The sequence below is a fragment of the Haliotis rufescens genome, unplaced genomic scaffold, assembly GCF_023055435.1.
Source record: "Haliotis rufescens isolate VD_foot unplaced genomic scaffold, xgHalRufe1.0.p SCAF_2, whole genome shotgun sequence".
In the NCBI taxonomy this organism is placed as follows: Eukaryota; Metazoa; Mollusca; class Gastropoda; order Lepetellida; family Haliotidae; genus Haliotis; species Haliotis rufescens.
In genome coordinates, this window is record NW_025963890.1 from 19,234,219 (window position 1) to 19,254,752 (window position 20,534).

Genomic DNA, 20,534 nt, shown 5'->3' on the forward strand with positions numbered 1-20,534 from the left:
TTACGACAAGCATAATCGCCTTTTACGACAAGCATGGGATAGTGAAGACCCATTATAACCCGGATCTTCACAAGTTCATGAATAAAGGGCCCTCCGGTCGGAAGTACGGGCCCACCTTCCTTACGCAATAAAGGACTGGTCATTTGAGGTATCTCATCAACATGTAATTATTGGTCATTAGCTGAATGATTACGCGCATTAAGAGTTAAGTTAGTTCAATAAAAGAATGAGAGCTGATATATGACCCCTCGGGCAAAGCGTCCGTCGTAGTTTTGCTATCAAGCATAACTGATTTAGAGCATTTTCTATCAGCATCATAAGCATACTAGATTGAAATACTGGCTTAAGAATTGACACTAATAATATGATAAAAGTAATTTTAACATAAACATATATGTCAATACTTTTTGTACGGTTATATTAAAATATTTCGTTTTTTTCCAAAAAAAAACCAAAACAAATATAGAATACTTTCATATTTTCTACAAAATATGATAAAATATATTCTGAATATCCAGTTATGTTTAAGCGTCAGAGAGCTGTCTGCTATCCAAAACTGCCGGGGCCATCAAAATTGGGTGATTTGCCTGGCAGATTTGTCTGGCAGTTTAGTTTATTGCAAACACGCTTCGGGGAATTAGCTAAAACGTAATATGTTTGAGTTCGTATAATATTTCGCTGAGTTGAACAACGATTTCATTTGAAGCAGAGCATTTATCGCTTAAAGCCACGGTTTTCGTTGCCGTATTATTTCCTTCATACAGAGCGCCAGGCAGGGTAACAACAAATACCATCTTGGAAAGTCTTTTGCTGGATACGGTCAGGGCATCGAACCGCAGAATTTCCACTTTCCAGGTAGACGTACATTTAGCCACCCGAATTGGAGACAGTATAGATATAGAGTAAGCATTTTTATAGGCAACAATGAAACCGAATTCTTTTTCTCTAAACGGTGTACAGTGCAACAAGACAGTTCGGAGGTGGTGTTTCAGGACTAACAAGGTTCAACTATAGTTCTAAATAACAGCCTCTCTACAGTGTAACAAGATCGTTCGGGAGGTGGTGTTACAGGACTAACGAGGTTTCACAACCGTTCTAAATTACAACCTCTCTACAGTGAAACAAGATAGTTCGGGAGGTGGTGTTTCAGGACTAACGAGGTTCAACTATAGTTCTAAATTACAGCCTCTCTACAGTGTAACAAGATCGTTCGGGAGGTGGTGTTACAGGACTAACGAGGTTCAACTATAGTTCTAAATTACAGCCTCTCTACAATGCGCGATTATGATTCACGTAGCATTCAAAACAATTCCAGCAATGTCACGGCGAAGAGACCAGAAAGTGACTTTCACTGTACGGTAGGATGAGATAGTCATCTCTTAGTTCTAGTATTGCCGACATACACGTACGGCATTGCTGTATCGAGGTCGGCACGATGCTGATGCTGATTTCCACCAAGGAGCAGTTTCTGATAATTGTTACTTGAACGATGATTGAGAATGCGAATTAACTTATAGATAACTATCATATAATATTAATAAGCATATTTAATAATGCGACATATTTCATTCTCCAAGTAAATAAGCATGGCGCTATGTTGATATTACCCCGGTGTTTGGATCAGTGTGTACTCAAGTTTCAATCTCAGCTCCCTTGGGAGTACACACAACAAGCTGCCTTATGTGGCTTTAGGAAGTTTAACAGTCAGACTGCAATCCCCTTTCAATGCTGGGTCAGCCGAGGTATATTTGGAACAAGTATCTTGCCAATTGAGTCACCAAATGTGAGCTGTGTTTTCTCGGGCCTAGATTTGCAGACTAAAGTGATATAGCTGTAATATGGCTGAGTACGGGATTAATCAACGTCAAACGGAATGTATCTGAATACATGAAGATCGTACGGCATTAAGGTTTGTTGGTTTGTTGTTTAACGCCGCACTCAGCAATATTCCAGCTATATGACGGCGGTCTGTAAATAAAAGAGTCTGGACCAGACAATCCAGTGATCGATATCATGAACATCGATACACACAATTGGGATCGATGACATGCATCAACCAAGTCAGCGAGTCTGACCACCCGATCCCGTTTGTCGCCTTTTACGACAAGCATAGTCGCCTTTTACGGCAAGCATGGGTTGCTGAAGAGCTATTCTATCCCGGCTCTTCACGGGTTACGGCATTAAGGGGATACAACAGGGGCTGTCGGCTCGGTGTCAGTATACTGTGTGTGAGTAGGGTATCCATGTTAAACTGCGACATGGTATCTCGGAGGGATAGCAAAATAAAACCCTCATTAGTCTGGCCTTATACAAGCAGACACAGACAGAATGATATAGACAGAAACGAACACAGGCACACATACAGACACTTACACACCCCGCATGTGTGGGGCTAGACCGCAGTCGCAGAAGCTCCCATGCGTCAGGCTCATTTTAGTGTCAAAACGAACCTGTAATAGCGAATTGGTAAAGGGTAGATTTCATGATAGAATGGAAAACATGAGCAAAATTATTTCACTATTTTTCTCTTTTGTCAAAACGGAAGCATGATATACACCAAAACCGATGGTGTCTCGTTAAATGTCAAACACGATCATTTTTCATTTCTAAGCAAATCTAAAGAGTTATTTTATTACGTATGGTCAAAACTGTGGTGCCCGCCGTACATGATATGGTCCCATCTGTATCCGACATAGCCCCATCTGTATCTTACTTGGTTCCATCTGCATCTCACTTGGTCCCATCTGTATCTCACATGGTCCAATCTGTATCTCACATGGTCCCATCTGTATCTCAGTTGGTCCCATCTGTATCTCACTTGGTCCCATCTGTATCTCACATGGTCCAATCTGTATCTCACTTGGTCCCATCTGTATCTCACTTGGTCCCATCTGTATCTCACTTGGTCCCATCTGTATCTGACATGGTCCAATATGTGTCTGAAGCAGTCCCAGATGAATCTGAAATGGCCCCAGCTGTGTCTGACGCGGACAAATCTGAATCTGACATGGTCCCATCTGTATCTGGCATATTCCAATCTGTACCTGGCATTGATGCAGCTGTGTCTGAATTAGTCCCAACAGCATCGGACCTGGTCCCTGTATCTGACATGGTATCATCAGTATTATACATGTCCCCAGGTGTACATGCCATGGTTCCAACTGAATCTGATATGGTTCCATCACTTTCTGAGATTGATGCAACTCCATCTGAATTTGTCCTAAAAGAATCTGACATGGTCTCATCTGTATCTGACATGGTCCAATCAGTATCTGACATGGTCCCATCTATATCGGACGTTGGTGCAGCTGTATCTGACTTTGTACCAACTACATCTGACATGGTCCCATCTGTATCATCTATTGAAGTAACTGTATCTGAATTGGTCCCAACAGGATCGGACTTGGTTCCATATGTATCTGACATGGCTTCATCAGTATCATACATGTCCCCAGGTGTACATGGCATGGTCCCAACTGTATCTGATATGGTTCCATCACTTTCTGGCGTTGATGCAGCTGTATCAGACATGGTGCTAGCTCTATCTGATATGGTCCTAGCTTCATCTGACATGGTCCCATCTTCATTTGACATTGTCCCATCTGTATCTGACATAGTCGTAGTTTTATCTGACGTAATTCCAGCTGTATCTGACATTGATTCAGCTGTATCTGACTTTGTCCAATCTGACTCTGACTTCGTTTCAGCTGTATATGACTTCGTCCTCGCTCTATCTGACATTGATTCAGCTGTATCTGACTTTGTCCAATCTGACTCTGACTTCGTTTCAGCTGTATATGACTTCGTCCTCGCTCTATCTGACATTGATTCAGCTGTATCTGACGCGGTACAATATGAATCTGACTTAGTGCCAGCTGAATCCGACATTGCCCTAGCTCTATCTGACATTGATTCAGATGTATCTAACGCGGTGCAATCTGACTCTGACTTGGTTCCAGCTGTTTCTAACATTATCCTCGCTCTGTCTGACGCGGTCCCAGCCGTATCTGACGTCTCCCAAGCTCTATCCGACGTTGATTCAGCTGTATCGGATATTACCTCTTCTGTATCTGACAGTGTCACCTCAGTATCTGACTTCGTCCCAGTCGTATCTGACATGGTCCCACCACTATCTGACATTGTCCTAGCTCTATCTGACGCGGTCCCATTTGTATCTGACTTGGTTCCAGCTGTATATGACGCGGTCCCAGGTGTATCTGACATGGTCCAATCAGTATCTGACATTGTCTTAGCTCTATCTGACGCGGTCCCATTTGTATCTGACTTCGTCCAATCTGTTTCTGACTTGGTTGCAGCTGTATATGACGCGGTCCCAGTCGTATCTGACTTAGTCCAAGCTCTTTCCGACATTGATTCAGCTGTATCTGATATGACCCCTTCTGTATCTGACAGGGTCAGCTCAGTATCTGACTTCGCCCAAGCTGTATCTGACATGGTCCCATCAGTATTAGTCATTGTCTCAAATGTATTTGACATGGTCAAGCCAGTGGTTGTAATAAAATAATAATTAATGCTTAATACATTCATATGCGGATAAACACAGTCAACAATTCATTCATTGGCAACTAGATGCATACAGCAAGCACTCGGTAACTACGAGGGACTGGCACGTGTGGGATTGATCAGCTGATCACGTGCAGCAACCCACACGAACACAATTTCTTTCAGTGGTCATGCCCCTGACGCGAACACACTTGCTAAGCACAAACATAATTTGACAGTCGAAGGTGTTCTTCATTACAAGAAGACTCATAGAGTCGATTGTGTGGCGACGAAATGAATATTGCTTTCCCATAGAGTAGATGCACAGGTTTGATATCCAGCGTTCTTACAAAATCATAAGATGCAGGAGGAAGGTTTCGTCGCACATATCAATCGCACAATTTAACCTGAAAGCTACCTTGGAGATTATGTAACATGGCACGCGTATTGCCCCCTTATGGAGCTTCTCACAGACATCACTTACTGCACGTGCAATGCGAGTTAGCCACATGTGAAGGCTATACAAGTCCAGGGTTTGAAATACCTGGGCCCTGAAAAAGAATATCTCATCGCAAACGGTTTTTATAACATGCATGTGTTGTGGTCCTTAATTAAACGAATTTTAGCCCTGGTTTAGGACAAAAGAGAATACATTCTTTTGTCATTTGATAATGCCATACATGTTGCATGCACACGGCAAAATGCGCTACCAAAATATACCCAACAGAGAACATTTACGCCCCCGTGTTCACATGGGTTAAAACAAAGTTTCACAAAAGTGGTAAAACGTCACCTCGGGCTTTCCTCTCACATCAAAGATATGATATAACTGAAATACTGTTCAAAATAGCGTTAAATCAAACTCACATTTCAATTAATTAAGCTAACAAAAGAGTGCATGTTTGACTTTTTAGCAACCAGTTACTATTCTTTATTGTTTCATAACTCCAATAAACCCGGTTTAGAAATGGTGTTCAGCAACCATGACTGCCGTAAGAGGGGACTATGCTTCTTATGAGAGTCGACTAACGAGAGCGGTTGGTCAGGGTCACTGATTTGGTAGATGGATGTCATCGTATTCCAATTGCGTGGATCGATGCTCATGATGTCAATCACTGGATTATCCAGTCTCGATTGCTTACAGACCGCCGTAAATTAGCTGGAATATTGCTGAGTGAGGCGTTAAACAACAAACAAACAAACATAACTCCAATATGTCTATTCTCCCTCTTCATTATTCGAGTATCTGGATGGGGCGGTCAGGTATTATTGTGGTCAACGCTCAAACGGAGGACCCTGACGCAATTCCTCATGTGTGAAGCCCATTGCTGGTTTCCCTAACCTTGATGAGATTGAAATAGTGTTTAAAGCGTCGTAAAAGCTAGAAACGTTAAGAATAATCCTTCACAATATTGTCGTTCTTTTTGATGTTGTTGTTGTTGGTTTGTCGTTTAACGCCGCACTCGGCAATATTCCAGCTATATGACGGCGGTCTGTAAATAATCGAGTCTGGACCAGACAATCCAGTGATCGATATCATGAGCATCGATCCACGCAATTGGAATCGATGACATGCATCAACAAAGTCAGCGAGTCTGACCACCCGATCCCGTTAGTCGCCTTTTACGACAAACATAGTCGCCGTTTACGGCAAGCATAGGTTGCTGAAGACCTATTCTACCCGGAATCTTCACGGGTCGTTCTTCTTGATCTGAGTGTGAAAAGAAAGTATACCGTTTTTTAATGTTATTAAAAGTTAAAAAGAACTGTTGTTAAATTGTATTATGTCTATTTAACCATCACTCATTCCTGCAACAGTTTTTAAAATGTGATAAGTGACAGCGTAATTTTGTGTAAAAATAAATAGGTTCAATGAAGACCGGGGAAGAAATGAACTAGCAACCACATGTTTAAAATGTTGTAAATTTGTGTCGAAAAAGAAATCTTGACATAGTGTCAACCCATCAGCAATTGTGTATTAAGCGAATTTGAAAATAAAATACAGTCATGTAGACGTATTCTTAGAGTGCTAAGCGCCAGTACGGTTCATTGTTTGGATATATTATGGCTATCTTATATTTTCAAAAATATCATAAAATCAACTGATAGGTATAGTTTCTTTTGCCTTCGGTTTAAGATAAAGAACTGCTTACTTAAATGAAATATTTGGTACATCTCGCGCCTTTGAACCCAGTGGAAAGGCGTCTCAAATAATATCCGACCGCCATGTTGATATGATCAACGTTTTGAACCAATACAAGCATGTTCGGAAATATATTCTGGTAGCAATTCAAAACGTTCTTCGGGGTATAATCCGTCTCAGTTATCTGCCTAAATATAATGAGGATAATTGAATGGATTGCTGAAAATTAGTATGATTAGGCGTTCTCGAAAGAGGTAAACATGTAAGCATAAACGTCTTCTATCTCTTCACGTTATTGTAGAAAGTTTATATGAGGGAACAGGCAACAACAAAAACCATTTTAACTTCATTTTTATTCTAAAATAAATTACTACATACATGAAATATATACAACATATGAACATTGAACAGATAGCTACGCACAGATCAACGTTTTAAAACCCAACCCTTTTGAATGATGCTCAAGCACATTTAAATAAGTATTACATATAGAACATTTTCATAATTGATTTCATATTACCCCAAAAGGACATAATCGCATAATCTATTTTGACACAGAGATATCAATAAAGACATCCTCGACTGTACAGTGCAATTAATCACCAGTCGCTTTTGATAGATAACCTGGACCCATTATGGGGTTGTTCATCATCATTTCTCTTGTCAGCAACTCCGCAAACAGGTTTTTTCGCACGTGAGATAATTTGGTTAAAGTCACAATTTTAGTGCGAATGGGTCCATTATAATAGTGAGTATGTGAGCGAGTCTGGTTTTACGCCGCTTTAAGCAATATTCCAGGAATATCACGATGGAGGACACCAGAAATGAGCTACACATATTGTACTCATGCGTGGAATCGAACCCAGGTCTGCTGCGTGACGAACGAACACTTTAACCACAAGACTACCCCACCGCCCCCTTCATCATAATGGAATAGATATACATGTATAACACAGTGGATGATTGAGGATGTCTAAGATACTGTGTCAGATATTTCGGTATCTTGATTTCACTTTTTCACAACTAGAAGCACACATTGCTTACATTTATAGCTATAAAATATGTTCTCTTTGAAATACTGAGAACAATCAGAAAGAATCTCTTCCTGATTTAAGGGGCTGCCGGGGTGACAGCGTCCTGATTGTCGAATCCCAACTTGCAGCAGGCCAGGATAGGCTCAACACACACTTGACGTCCATCGGTGCCAGTGGTCAAGGATGTACACAGCTGGAAACAATTGGAAGAAATGTCATTTGTTTATTTTGGAGTGTTTAACATAAGGATACCTCTGCGAAAACATGAACGATTTGGACGTGTACAACGGAAATGTGAATAGCAGTTAAGAGTAAATCGATGTATCACTCTTATTCTCATAAACCATTGGTATAAAGAGTCAATATCAAAACGACTATTGTATTTTTATATTTGAGAATCTGTGTGTGAGTATAATTTGAAAAGTTATGTATATTATAAACCTTGTCCATGTATTGGTAGATTATGAAATGACAATACATAGTGCAATAGGGTCTATCACTTACAGCCATGCCACGTCCTCCGAATCGCTCGATCTGTCTGAATGGTAGGTTGGCAGAGGCCAAGTCAATGATAGTCTCCTGGTTGGTAGAGAGGGTGACAGAGGTGACAACTCCAGGGGTGGTGGTCGTTCCAGTGCCCCATGATTGACCCAATCCTTGTCCCCACTGCTGTCCCCATGGCTGACCCCACTGTTGACGAAGACCTTGTCCCCACTGTTGACCCCACACGTTGCTGAAATTGCGAGGAACCATTATTTTATTTTATGAGTTAGTGATATGGTTAATTGTGTGAATCAGTTCTTGGATTTAAAAAACACCCCAGGATTCACCAAACACTGTTTTCCGAGAGAAAACATGAACATTAATTAATGTATATAGAGGGTTCATTTTTTAAAAACTTTCCCCTAGACACGCCAGATACAGTCACATCTTTACCTTCCAAGGACAGGACCGAGTCCATCAGCAGTACAGCCAGCCTCCACACGAGATCTCTCGGTGATAACGAGGTTGTAGGTTCCTGACACAGTGGATGTTCTCAGAACGGCAGATCCAGTCAGACCTCCGCGGGATTGACCCAACTAGAATATTAAGAAAGAAAATATAACTAGGTTTCTTGTTGGTCATTATGATACATTCCCCACGGACAGGGCTTTGCTGAAGTAGGGATATATACATGATCAGACATATTCTGACATTTTCCAGATCGCACATAGACAATATTCGTAAGCTGGGTGATTGTGGATTTACGCTGTGTATGTAACATTTCAACCATATCACGGCGCGAGAACACCGATAACAGCCTGTACCCTCTTGGTTTTTCGAAACCATTCATCAGAGCGTCAAGTGAACACTTTAACCATTAGGTTACCAAAACGCTCACTCTCGTTGTTGACATATGAGTGGATCAGATTGAATAAGAGACACGAGCTGATGAATGAACAAAAACAACTTACACCCCATCCTCCCCAGCTTGGTTGACTCCTCCTCAGAGTCAAGGACCCCGTGATCCCTGTAGCGCTGAATGTACAGGTGATGGTAGTGTCTGAAGACAGGGTAACGATAATGAAAACAGTGTAAAACAATATGCTTAAAGTTACAAAACATCAAACGGACACTGCTTTGCCTTTGTTCCACATTCGTTGGGTCTGTACCTTGCCTACACTTATTAGATTCACTTGAAATATGTGTTCCAATTAGATTGCATTATTGTTCTGTTTGTTCAATACGTTAAGTTCATATGCATTATATAATAAATAGAAGAATATCGTTCCCTTAAAATGTATGAAATAAAAATAAATGTATGCATGCACTTACTGAAGAAAGGGTTGATGGTGTTCTGGCCCAGTACTCCTCCTATTTGTCCCCATCCTGCTCCTGGTCGACCAAAACCTGGTAGACCCAAACCCAATCCTGCCTGACCAAAACCGGCACCTGCCTGACCAAAACCGGCTCCTGCCTGACCAAAACCGGCTCCTGCCTGACCCAAGCCGGCTCCTAACTGACCCAAGCCGGCGCCTAACTGACCCAAGCCAGCTCCCGCTTGACCCCACGATGCTCCTGCTTGACCAAAGCCGGCTCCTGCCTGACCCAAGCCAGCTCCCGCTTGACCCCACGATCCTCCTGCCTGACCCAAGCCGGCTCCTGCCTGACCAAAGCCAGCTCCCGCTTGACCCCAAGATGATCCAGCATTACCAAAGCCAAATCCAGCGTTACTCATTTGACCCATACCTTGACCAAAGGTCAGGTGAGCTATGACAGATAGAATAGCTACTGTGAGAAAAGCCATAGTGTGTGTGTGCTCGAGAAGGACCTGAGATGTCTATATTGCTGACGGGACCTGACGGAGTCTATATACACCAGGGATACAATACACCAGACTATTAGTTATGTCATTGAAATTAAGAGAAGCGCCGCTGGTCATAAGTGCGATCCCACCTTCTTACATAATTAAGGGGTGGCGGGTTACTTAATAATTAATTCCTTACGATCCCAGTGTAGACACTAATGTAAATACCAATCCTCGAATTAATTGATCCACGTACCCAATTTTGATGAAAATATGCACACATGCTTCAAAATTACTGCAAAAAATGTAATTTTAAAAAACGTATACAGGGATTTACCTCAAATTTAGCTATTTTTCTATATTTGTCTATTAGCTTTATTTAACTATTTAGCTAAATTTATCGGTGTTTATTGTCGTTACTGAATAGTTATCGATAATATTCACGTTGTAAGTAAAGGCTTAAGTATGATAAGGGTACCTTTTGCCAACCAGAAATATGTGTTTTGTAAATTATGAAAAAACTTGGAAATATTTTTATTGAAATAATCGGATATGTATTTGAACTCGTTTTTCTTTTATTCTATGACTTATGACATGATGGAGTCCATAAATAAGAATAAAACAAATGAAAGGGAGAATTTTCCGACATCGACAATGACGAGGTCGATAGTGACGATATGTGACGAGGCCAACTACCCGAAATGAATATTTCACCTGAATGTATGTGCTATCAATACCTACGTTTCGTTGGAAATTCAGGATGGGTCAACGACAAAACTATTCTTGAAAAGGTATTTAATCTTCATTTTGTGACGCTAGTGTTGAAAAGTATAAATTTTATTTCTCATTGATATGAAAACACGTTATAACTTTGATAATGATTTGTGATGTTGCAATTGCCTTCAAGAACTACTTACAAAACGTTTCAAACATACTCTGCATTTAGTACAAACGTATAATGGACTCTGCATTTAGCAGAGATATCTTATGATTAAAGAAAGTGTATTGTCGCTTTTAATTAAACTGTAAAACGATCATTAATTTGTGAACCTGTGCTTCCCGTAGAGCTTGAGTGTTACATGTCATGGTTCCACAATACAAGACTTATTACACATTATATCTAAAGTCGTGGTAGGGTAGGCTGGTGGTTTAAGTGTTCGCTCGTTACGTGGTAGGTCCGAGTTCCCCCCCTATGGGTACAGTGTTTGAAGCCAATTGCTGGTGTCCCCGCAGTGAAATTGCTGGATTGTTGTTAAATTTGGCGTAAACTCACTCACTCACTCACTCACTCACTCACTCACTCACTCACTCACCTTACAATCGTTACTGGTATGGCTTCGTAACGACACGCCGAAGGCGAAGTTGATTGCGATAGATTGTGTGAGGATGCGTAAATCGATATTTCACTTAAGGTCATGTATCGATGTAAAATCATGCATGCGTGTATCTATATCCATGTTATGTTTTATGAAGTTTGATAATAACGTCCTTTTTCTGACGGTATGTACAATAATTCTCAAACATAAATTACTCCGTTCCCTGGTGAAATATGGCTCCTTAATTCGACAGTTCACTCTTAGGAGCGAGTGAGTTTAGTTTAACGCCGCTTTGAACTCTATTTCTGTTTTATCACATTGTGACCACTCAATGTTGACGGAAAGCCCAAGGTCTTACGATCACGAGAATGGTTCATCCTCAGGAATGGTCAAGGTGGGCGTTTTCGTATATGATATCGTTTATAGAACGTTATTATCGAGATACAAGTGTTATTGCTAAATGTGTGTCACTCTACCGGCACCGTCAAATGTTTGATTTTATCATCATTGGTCTGTTTAGGTATATCTTGTTTCGTGTCTAAGTAATGGATAAATAAGGAGAACCTGTTGATTCAGGAAGCAGATTCAACGAGCCCCGAAGGGGTGACTTGATTCTACTTCCGGAATCAATAGATCTGAGTGATTTCTCCGACTTAAACCATGTTATTGTTGATATATGATGTCTATAATTTTGCAGAATGACCTAAAGTTGCCTCAGTTCTACTTTTTAAATGCACGTTCACAATGGCCAGTGAAATACTAGCTCTTAATCAACACAAGCGAGACGTCATCGTAATAGTTTCCAATGTATACATAAACTTACGCGAACAAATTTGTTGATAACAACTGATCATGTGTGTAGATTAAAATTATACCTTATGTCATTGAACATTTAATAGATGTTCGTGAATATATGATCATATTTGCACATTATGAAATGGGCATACTAATAACACTAAGAGATTAGCAGTTCCTAAAGCACAATATCTTTCTCATAATTTTGTACCGACAAAGCATATTTCATAAGTATACTTTAATCATATTAAAACGCTATGTTTCATATTTTTATGATCACATTCTATTAACTGAGTCGAGGAGCAAAAGAAACTATACCTCTCAGTTAATTTTATCATATGTTTGTTTTCAATTGAAAATATCTTGCGAGATAATATATCCAAACAATGAACTTTACTGGCGCTTTGAAGCACTCTTTTTAAGTCATCATATCTTAGAAATTCAATAAATCTGCCTTTTTCGGCACAATTTACAACATTTCAAACATGGAATGGGTGATGTGGTTGCAAATTCACAAAATTATAAAATTTACACAATTACCCAGCTATAGATTATTGTTTAGAAACTGGTGCAGGAATGAGTGATGGTAAAATAGACATAATAACATTCAACAACTGTTCATATTGCTTTATCCATTGGTACTATTTCAAACCTGTATGTGTGTCAACATCTATAATTAAAATATTACTCCATCTTAATTGTAAACCTCGCCTTTAGAATTTCCAAACAACAACTAAGGACCTTTCTATCAGCGAATTCCCACAACTTATATTTTTAAATAGCTTCTGTATCAAGTGATCGATCCCTGCTAGACTTAAATGTTAAGTTATTTTTATTCATAGATAGACATCGAAAGACTTGGTGAATTACTTTATTACTTGTTTGATACGTTCAATCAATTTCTTGTGCTGCTTTCGTGTGATTCATAAACCCATGCTCATGATATGGACGGAATCGTACAATGGACTCTGTTTGAAGCAGGGATTATTATGGATGATTATTTTGGAACATCTGTCGCTTTTGATGGTCATCTTTAATTGTCAAGCAAAAATGTATGGACAACTAACATGTTTAAATGAATACTTACATAAATGACACAATACCAGCACCAACTTAGTGAGGGTTTTTAACGCCTTTGAACAGTATCTTAGTTATATCACCGCGTGTCAGGTCAATGTGAACGGAAAGCCCGAAGTGATACAGTTACTGAGAAACTTAAAGAAAACGTAATAGGGGCGAATTTGGCATTCTATACATCTTCCGGAGGCAAGAGAGTTAACTGACTTTAAAAGTCCAGTTTCCACCCTTGCCGAACTAGGCTGGTATTATGGATTACATTTTGGCTGGACTTACGAGTCTTTGCATAGTCCAATCAAAATCGCGCACCGAAATCGAAATCCAGTTCGTAAACTGTCGTGCAGATTTCGGTCGATTGCAGGATTTGCAAAGCATGTGCACTGCCAACTCGTTGTCAGCCGATATTTTCCAAATCTTTTCATGTTTTTAATGAAGGTGCTCACGTGATTTGATGCATTTCGCGATGTAAGACTATCACTATATAGATCTCGATCAGATCGTCCTGACTGGGCGCTACCATTTGTGTGAAGCAAACGCAAGTGATACGAGAGGTGGAATCTGATTGGTCCATAAGAGAGGCTTAGAAGGGACATAACTTGTAATAGCCACTGGTGGCGCTACGATCGAACCCAGTAATTCCAGCCTAGTTCGGCAAGGGTGGAAACTGGACTTTTAAAGTCAGTTAACTCTCTTTCCTCGGGAAGATGCTTTCATTATAGAACTTCGACGCAGAGAATAATTAGTTTCAATTTTCGCCAGAAACAGACTCCATTTGGCATAAAAGGCTAAACAGCGGTGAAAATGTATGGATGGATCACTGAAAATCAGTGATGACACCAGGTGTTCGCATGGAGGGTAATTATGTCCTGCCCTACCTGTAAAACCTGCCACTCACACCATTTGCATAAAAAGTGGGTGTTTGATTGCCGCCGCACAGTAGTACCCCCGCCACACGCCGGCGGCAAGCCACGATCAATGGTTTACTGGCGCGCCTCAGACACGAAACTTCTGCACAGTGAAATGCAGCACATTGCGCGACTGGGTCAACCGTATCATCCACTGTTCTAAAACCCGACTATAATGTGAAAAACACTAAATCTCCTGATCCGTTAACAACTGAAATACAGTTTATGTACTTGCAATATTTAAAAAAAATACTCGTATACGATACTTGTATTAATTTTTATATTATACGTAGTGCTGGGATTTTATTTCACACTTTCTGAATTAATGAATTCTCATTTTCTGTTTAAGATATTTAATCTAACTTACAAGCCCATTAAATTATCAAATTGCCAAAAAAGAAACAAGGCGCCGAAACCGGGAGGTGCGATCGCTTAGCAGTGTATTTGAAGCATAGCTGTTAAAATAAGAAGAGTTTCAAACAAATGACGCTTAAAAAAACAGTTATCCAGTAAATCTTTTACTGGATGTAAAATATTTTCGCTGTCAACACAGAAATGTAAGTGCTACGAAGCCCGGCTACTAACGCATGAGGTGACTTCGTTACCGGTAGTTCCGGTGTCCCGGTATAAACTCTCCCCCCGTACAAATTCTCCCCCCGGAGATTTTATACCGGTACAGATTCTCCCCCGGAGAATCTGTTCTGAAATAAAATCTCCCCGGGGCCGATATATTTCGCGCCCCCCCTCAGTATAAAGTCTCCCCCCTGATTATTCGGTTTGTTGCAATGTCTTTAGGTACTATATTCTTTAAATAGTTATCTTTGATGTAAGGAGGGTTACTTTAAAAAATACATTATGAAATATGGTCATAATGAATTGATATTTCAGCATATTTTATTTGGTAACTGTACCTTCCATCCTACAATAATCGTAAGACATAATCATACCAAACAAAGGATGGGAGACAAGAGTCTCTACAGAGTTTGTTGTTTCTAATACAGTTGTTGTTGTCTGTATACATTTTTTTAATATACCAGTTTGAATCTACATGTGAACACAATCGATGGTTGAAATGTTAGTCTAAGAACAAAACATGAACTAATTCCCAAGAACTCTGATGTATAAAGTTACCTTCATCTTTGATTGACTGATATATTTTCAGTCTTTATTAAGCACTGAAGAGGCCACAGGCCTTTAGTACGAAGCATTAAGTTTATGAATAATCAGCATTGATTTTGACTCCATAAACTGTCATAAAGTATTCATAAAGTATCAGGGGTCATTTCAACTTGCAAAATGATTGACATAGTCCTTTATAGAGCGAGGATTGGGCTGTTTTCCAACCCGATTGACTGATATTACAACATTCACATGGTTTAGAATGGTACAATGAATGGTAAAGCATGCAAATTACACTAATACGCGATATTTCATAAGAAAATATCATATCTCCGTTGAAACATAAAACCAATATTTATGAGTCTGTTTATATTTATGTTACTTTCATTGCAGTGAACATATCACTTTTCTGAACTTTAGACATACCCGCACCAAATGCATGGATACTGATTCAGAAAGTATGAACTTTTATAAAAGGTGTTTTAACATGTTCACTGACGACAGGGTCTTTGATCTTGTATTTGAAAAGTTGTGTGTGTATGTGTGTTAACCAACATATGATTTGAGCCAGAAACTGCTTGAATTCATTTTTCCGGCACCTCTCTTCAGAGCTACAATTGGCATTTGGGATATTGGCTTGTGTATGAACACAAAACGATATGTTTTTTGTTTGATTTGCTTTTATTAGTTAAATAATTTACTACACTTCTGCATTGCACACAGCATTCGCTTACATGAATACTGCATATGACATGAAAAAATTATATGATAAAATGTTTCTAAATAAATATATTTTTACATGTAATGCAAACAATTTCTTTTAAATTGGCGGTGGTTTGAATTTGCCACTTTGTACATTTTCTAAATTTTGAAAACCACACAATGCATTGTTCAACAGGAACCCCACATGGTCATATCTGTATTGGGAAGACAGTTACACGAACATTTTCAATGATATGATATTAAGAATATTTGCAACATGACACAAAACGGAATATTAACATTTTGCCTAAAATACACACGTACAATTCGTTCCTTCACGATGTCAAACACACTTTAATGAGTACATGGACATTTCTTTAATTGAACAACTCATTACATACAATTCTTAAAATAATGTTATTCGTGAATGAACATTGTAGTGTTTACATTTATCGGGAAAAGCGTCATAGCTATAATGATCTACTTTAATTCAAACAATATGTTTATCTATGTGGTCATTTGAACATCCCAGCTATTAAAACATTACAAACATAATGTCAATAAACCTTGTGGTCATCTTTTTCTTCTGTATCCATTAGAAATATACTCTGGAGGTTTTAGAGTGATAGGTATAAAATATGTTCTTCATCTATTTAAGGGGCTGCCGGGGTGACAGCGTCCTGATTGTCGAATCCCAGTTTGCAGCAGGCCAGGATAGGCTCCACACACACTTGACGTCCATCAGTGCCAGTGGTCAAGGATGTGCACAGCTGCAAACAGAAGAAAGTTTTGTCATTTGCTTGTTTTTGGATGATTATGGCGTTGTGATAACGGTAACACTTAGGAACATAGAACAGTATCCCTTTTCAGGCTGTCAAGGGTATGGAAAGATAATTTAAACATAAAAAATAGAAGATGAAGCCTAATTCTAATTTGTTAAGTTACACATTTGCAAATAGCTTTCCTAAATGTCAAATACGTTTATTTCAGGTTTAAAGGTTAAATATGAGATTTGGTTGAGGCCCAAATTTGTAAAAAATGTGAATTTCATAAAAAGATATGAAATATTATGAAATCACAATGCTTATGACAAATGTGTCTCGCACTCACAGCCATGCCACGTCCTCCGTATCTCTCGATCTGACTGAATGGTAGGTTGGCAGAGCCCAAGTCAATGGCAGTCTCCTGGTTGGTAGAGAGGGTGACAGAGGTGACAACTCCGGGGGTGGTGGTCGTTCCAGTGCCCCATGACTGACCCCATCCTTGTCCCCACTGTTGTCCCCACTGTTGACCAAAACCTTGACCCCATCTTTGGCCCCACACGTTGCTGAAAGTGCGAAGGAACAATTATTTTATTTTAGATCTAATATATTATGTTATGTATCAGTGGTATGGAAATTGGGTGAATACGCATTTGGATTTAATAAATAGGTTTCATTATAATAATGTGTTCCCGTATAAAGCATAAACATATTCAGTACGCACTAAGTAATTTAATAAAGGGTTTGTTATTGAAGAAGTTTCCCGAGACGCGCAAATGTAGAAAGATCTTTACCTTCCAAGGACAGGTCCGAGTCCATCAGCAGTACAGCCAGCCTCCACACGAGATCTCTCAGTGATGACGAGGTTGTAGGTTCCTGACACAGTGGATGTTCTCAGAACGGCAGATCCAGTCAGACCTCCGCGGGATTGACCCAACTAGAAAATGAAGAAGGAAAATATAACAAGGTTTTCATGTTGGTCATTCCCATTTGATGATGGGATATATACACGATCTGACATATTCTGACATTTTCTATAATGTCTTGGTGAAAGAGGCGAAACCATTTTGGTGAAACCCACGAGCACGGGAATGTTGCTGACAAAGTTTGATAGTATTCATGGCCAATCAGGGATTCGAACTCACGAGCATCGGATTCTAGCACGACCAGGGGAGTCAACTGTGCAGAGAATCATGGCACCTAAGATGACCAGCCTCCCCTGACTCTGACCCTAACCCTGACCCCACAGAGAAGCTTTTGTTCAGTATTCAAGTATCAAGTAACCGATATAGCTAACCTTCATAAATTCTCTTCGGTCTGGCTGGTTTTAATGTTACTGTATCTGTATAACGCTTTAGCCATTAGGTTACCACGGCGCCCACTCTCGTTGATAATATATGAATGGAGTGAGTGAGTGAGTGAGTGAGTAAGGTTTAACGCCGCTATTGACAGTATTACAGTTATATCACGGCGAGTCAGCTTAATGTGGGAGGAAAGCCCGAAGTGATGCAGGTCTCAGACGTTTACCACTTTGGTGAAACCCACGAGCACGGGTACGGTGCTGACAAACCTAGAAACATAATCGTTGCGAACCGGGATTCGCACCCACAATCATAGGTTTCTGGCGTACCCAAGGGACGCAACTCTGCACAGAGAATCGCAGCGCCTTAGACGACTGGGCCACCCGTGCCCCCACATATGAATGGATCAGATTGAATAAAAGATTCTGATGAATGAATAGAAACAACTTACACCCCATCCTCCCCAGCTTGGTTGACTCCTCCTCAGAGTCAAGGACCCCGTGATCCCTGTAGCGCTGAATGTACAGGTGATGGTAGTGTCTGAAGACAGGGTAACGATAATGAAAACAGTGTAAAACAATATGCTTAAAGTTACAAAACATCAAACAGACACTGCTATGCCTTTGTTCCACATTCGTTGGGTCTGTACCTTGCCTACACTTATTAGATTCACTTGAAATATGTGTTCCAATTAGATTGCATTATCGTTCCGTTTGTTCAATACGTTAAGTTCATATGCATTATATAATAAATAGAAGAATATCTTTTCCTTAAAATGTATGAAATAATAATAAATATATGCATGCACTTACTGAAGACAGGGTTGATGGTGTTCTGGCCCAGTACTCCTCCTATTTGTCCCCATCCTGCTCCTGGTCGACCAAAACCAAGTTTGGGTAGACCCAAACCCAATCCTGCCTGACCAAAACCGGCACCTGCCTGACCAAAGCCGGCTCCTGCTTGACCCCACGATGCTCCTGCTTGACCAATACCGGCTCCAGCCTGACCCAAGCCGGCTCCTAACTGACCCCACGATGCTCCTGCTTGACCAATACCGGCTCCTGCTTGACCAAAGCCGGCTCCTGCCTGACCAAAGCCAGCTCCCGCTTGACCCCACGATGCTCCTGCCTGACCCAAGCCGGCTCCTGCCTGACCCAAGCCGGGTCCCGCTTGACCCCAAGACGATCCAGCATTACCAAAGCCAAGTGCCATTTGACCCATACCTTGACCAAAGGTCAGGTGAGCTATGACAGATAGAAGAGCTACTGTACGGAAAGCCATAGTGTGCGTGTGCTCGAGAAGGACCTGAGATGTCGATATTGCTGACGGGACCTGTCGGAGTCTATATACACCAGGCGTTTAATTGAATTGCATTTTATTATGTCACAGAAATTTAGGAGTACCCGAGTCGGAAGTCCCATCCCTCGTTTCTTACATAACCAACTGGCCAATTAGATGGGGATTAACATTTCCGAAAAACCTGTCACGTCATGTATCAAAATTACCATAATTTGATGACAACGAAGATGTTCACGTTAGGGACTAGTTGAACGGTTACATTGAAGCTCATCAGCTTGTAACTGACAAGATTAGTTGTCAAATTAGAAGATTCACCAGGTAAGTGTGAGTTTTAGCCGATCGTTGTTTTTCGCATGTTTATCACTTTTAGAATAATGGCGTTGGATTTCCAGAGAATATAGGTTCCGCAGTGAAAATGTAACATGAAGATATTTATACACCCGTAAAAGTTAAGTACCGCTTCCTACTTGTATATATTTCCATATAAAATACGTTTGGATAATAAACAAAAATCGCACCCTATATTACTTTTCTGACGAAATGAGTTTTTGTTCACAATGTCACAATGTGAAATACAGAAGCCGCAATCGATTATCTTATAATATATTTTGTAACTGTTCCATACAGCAATATATATTTGAATACTATTTCTAACGATATAAGCCAGATTTTCTTTTTGTTTGTTTGTTGGATGATATATATTCCAGCTAAAGTACGGCTGTCTGTAAATAAGCGAGTCTGGACCAGACAATCCAGTGATTCACATCATGAGCATCGATCTACGCAAATGGGATACGGTGACATGCATCAGCGAGTCTGACCACCCGTTACCGTTATTCGCCAAAGTATGGGTTGTTGAAGACCACTTCAAACTCGAAACTTCACGGGAGACCAGCTTTTTGACCACCCTGAAAAGTATCTTAGAACCAACATTTCAGCAGGTATCTATCTATCTTAGACATTCAAAGACGATTAGTGTTGTATGCTGATATTTCCAAAAGATACATGTCAGTTATTTAAAAAACATCATTAAGATGCAAACAGTATACATTGTATTCTAATGTATATGTATATGCCTTTTCGAAAACACCTTGTGTCAACACTGATTTTCAGTGATCCATTCATATAAGTTTCACCGTTATTTTGCTTTTTGAGCCCAATGGAACCCGCTTCGGCAGAACATCGAGACAAATTATTCCCCGGCGTTGACGTTTTACATCTATTATGTTTGATACTGAATGAGACATATTTGTCTGAATGTATTCGAGAACAAGGTATTAACAAAAGTGTTT

The 20,534-nt window shown here is 40.1% G+C and overlaps 2 protein-coding genes across 2 annotated transcripts; both read right to left on the reverse strand.

Annotated features, from left to right (window-relative positions):
* Nucleotides 1-6,980: 6,980 nt before the first annotated feature.
* Nucleotides 6,981-9,996, reverse strand: LOC124138875 (glycine-rich cell wall structural protein 1-like). The gene is made up of 5 exons (XM_046505761.2): nt 9,496-9,996; nt 9,135-9,223; nt 8,617-8,759; nt 8,185-8,413; nt 6,981-7,873 (listed from the first exon to the last, which is right to left on the reverse strand). Exons 1-5 carry the CDS (start codon nt 9,965-9,967, stop codon nt 7,757-7,759), a joined length of 1,050 nt encoding a protein of 349 aa, XP_046361717.2. The 5' UTR covers nt 9,968-9,996; the 3' UTR covers nt 6,981-7,756.
* A 5,851-nt stretch (nt 9,997-15,847) lies between these two features.
* Nucleotides 15,848-19,253, reverse strand: LOC124138876 (PE-PGRS family protein PE_PGRS33-like). Its single transcript, XM_046505762.2, has 5 exons — nt 18,756-19,253; nt 18,395-18,483; nt 17,437-17,579; nt 16,992-17,208; nt 15,848-16,651 (listed from the first exon to the last, which is right to left on the reverse strand). The coding sequence occupies exons 1-5, from the start codon at nt 19,222-19,224 to the stop codon at nt 16,535-16,537; spliced, it is 1,035 nt and encodes a 344-aa protein (XP_046361718.2). The 5' UTR covers nt 19,225-19,253; the 3' UTR covers nt 15,848-16,534.
* Between the last annotated feature and the right edge of the window lie 1,281 nt (nt 19,254-20,534).

What these genes read in the sequence shown, in the direction of transcription:
- LOC124138875 (XM_046505761.2), bottom strand. Translation starts at nt 9,967, where the DNA reads ATGGCTTTTCTCACAGTAGCTATTCTATCTGTCATAGCTCACCTGACC. An exon ending in CACCATCAACCCTTTCTTCA is followed by an intron (nt 9,224 to 9,495) that starts GTAAGTGCATGC and finishes CCCTGTCTTCAG; the next exon opens with ACACTACCATCACCTGTACA. An exon ending in CTCGGTCCTGTCCTTGGAAG is followed by an intron (nt 8,414 to 8,616) that starts GTAAAGATGTGA and finishes TCGCAATTTCAG; the next exon opens with CAACGTGTGGGGTCAACAGT.
- LOC124138876 (XM_046505762.2), bottom strand. Translation starts at nt 19,224, where the DNA reads ATGGCTTTCCGTACAGTAGCTCTTCTATCTGTCATAGCTCACCTGACC. An exon ending in CACCATCAACCCTGTCTTCA is followed by an intron (nt 18,484 to 18,755) that starts GTAAGTGCATGC and finishes CCCTGTCTTCAG; the next exon opens with ACACTACCATCACCTGTACA. An exon ending in ACGGAGGACGTGGCATGGCT is followed by an intron (nt 16,652 to 16,991) that starts GTGAGTGCGAGA and finishes TTCTGTTTGCAG; the next exon opens with CTGTGCACATCCTTGACCAC.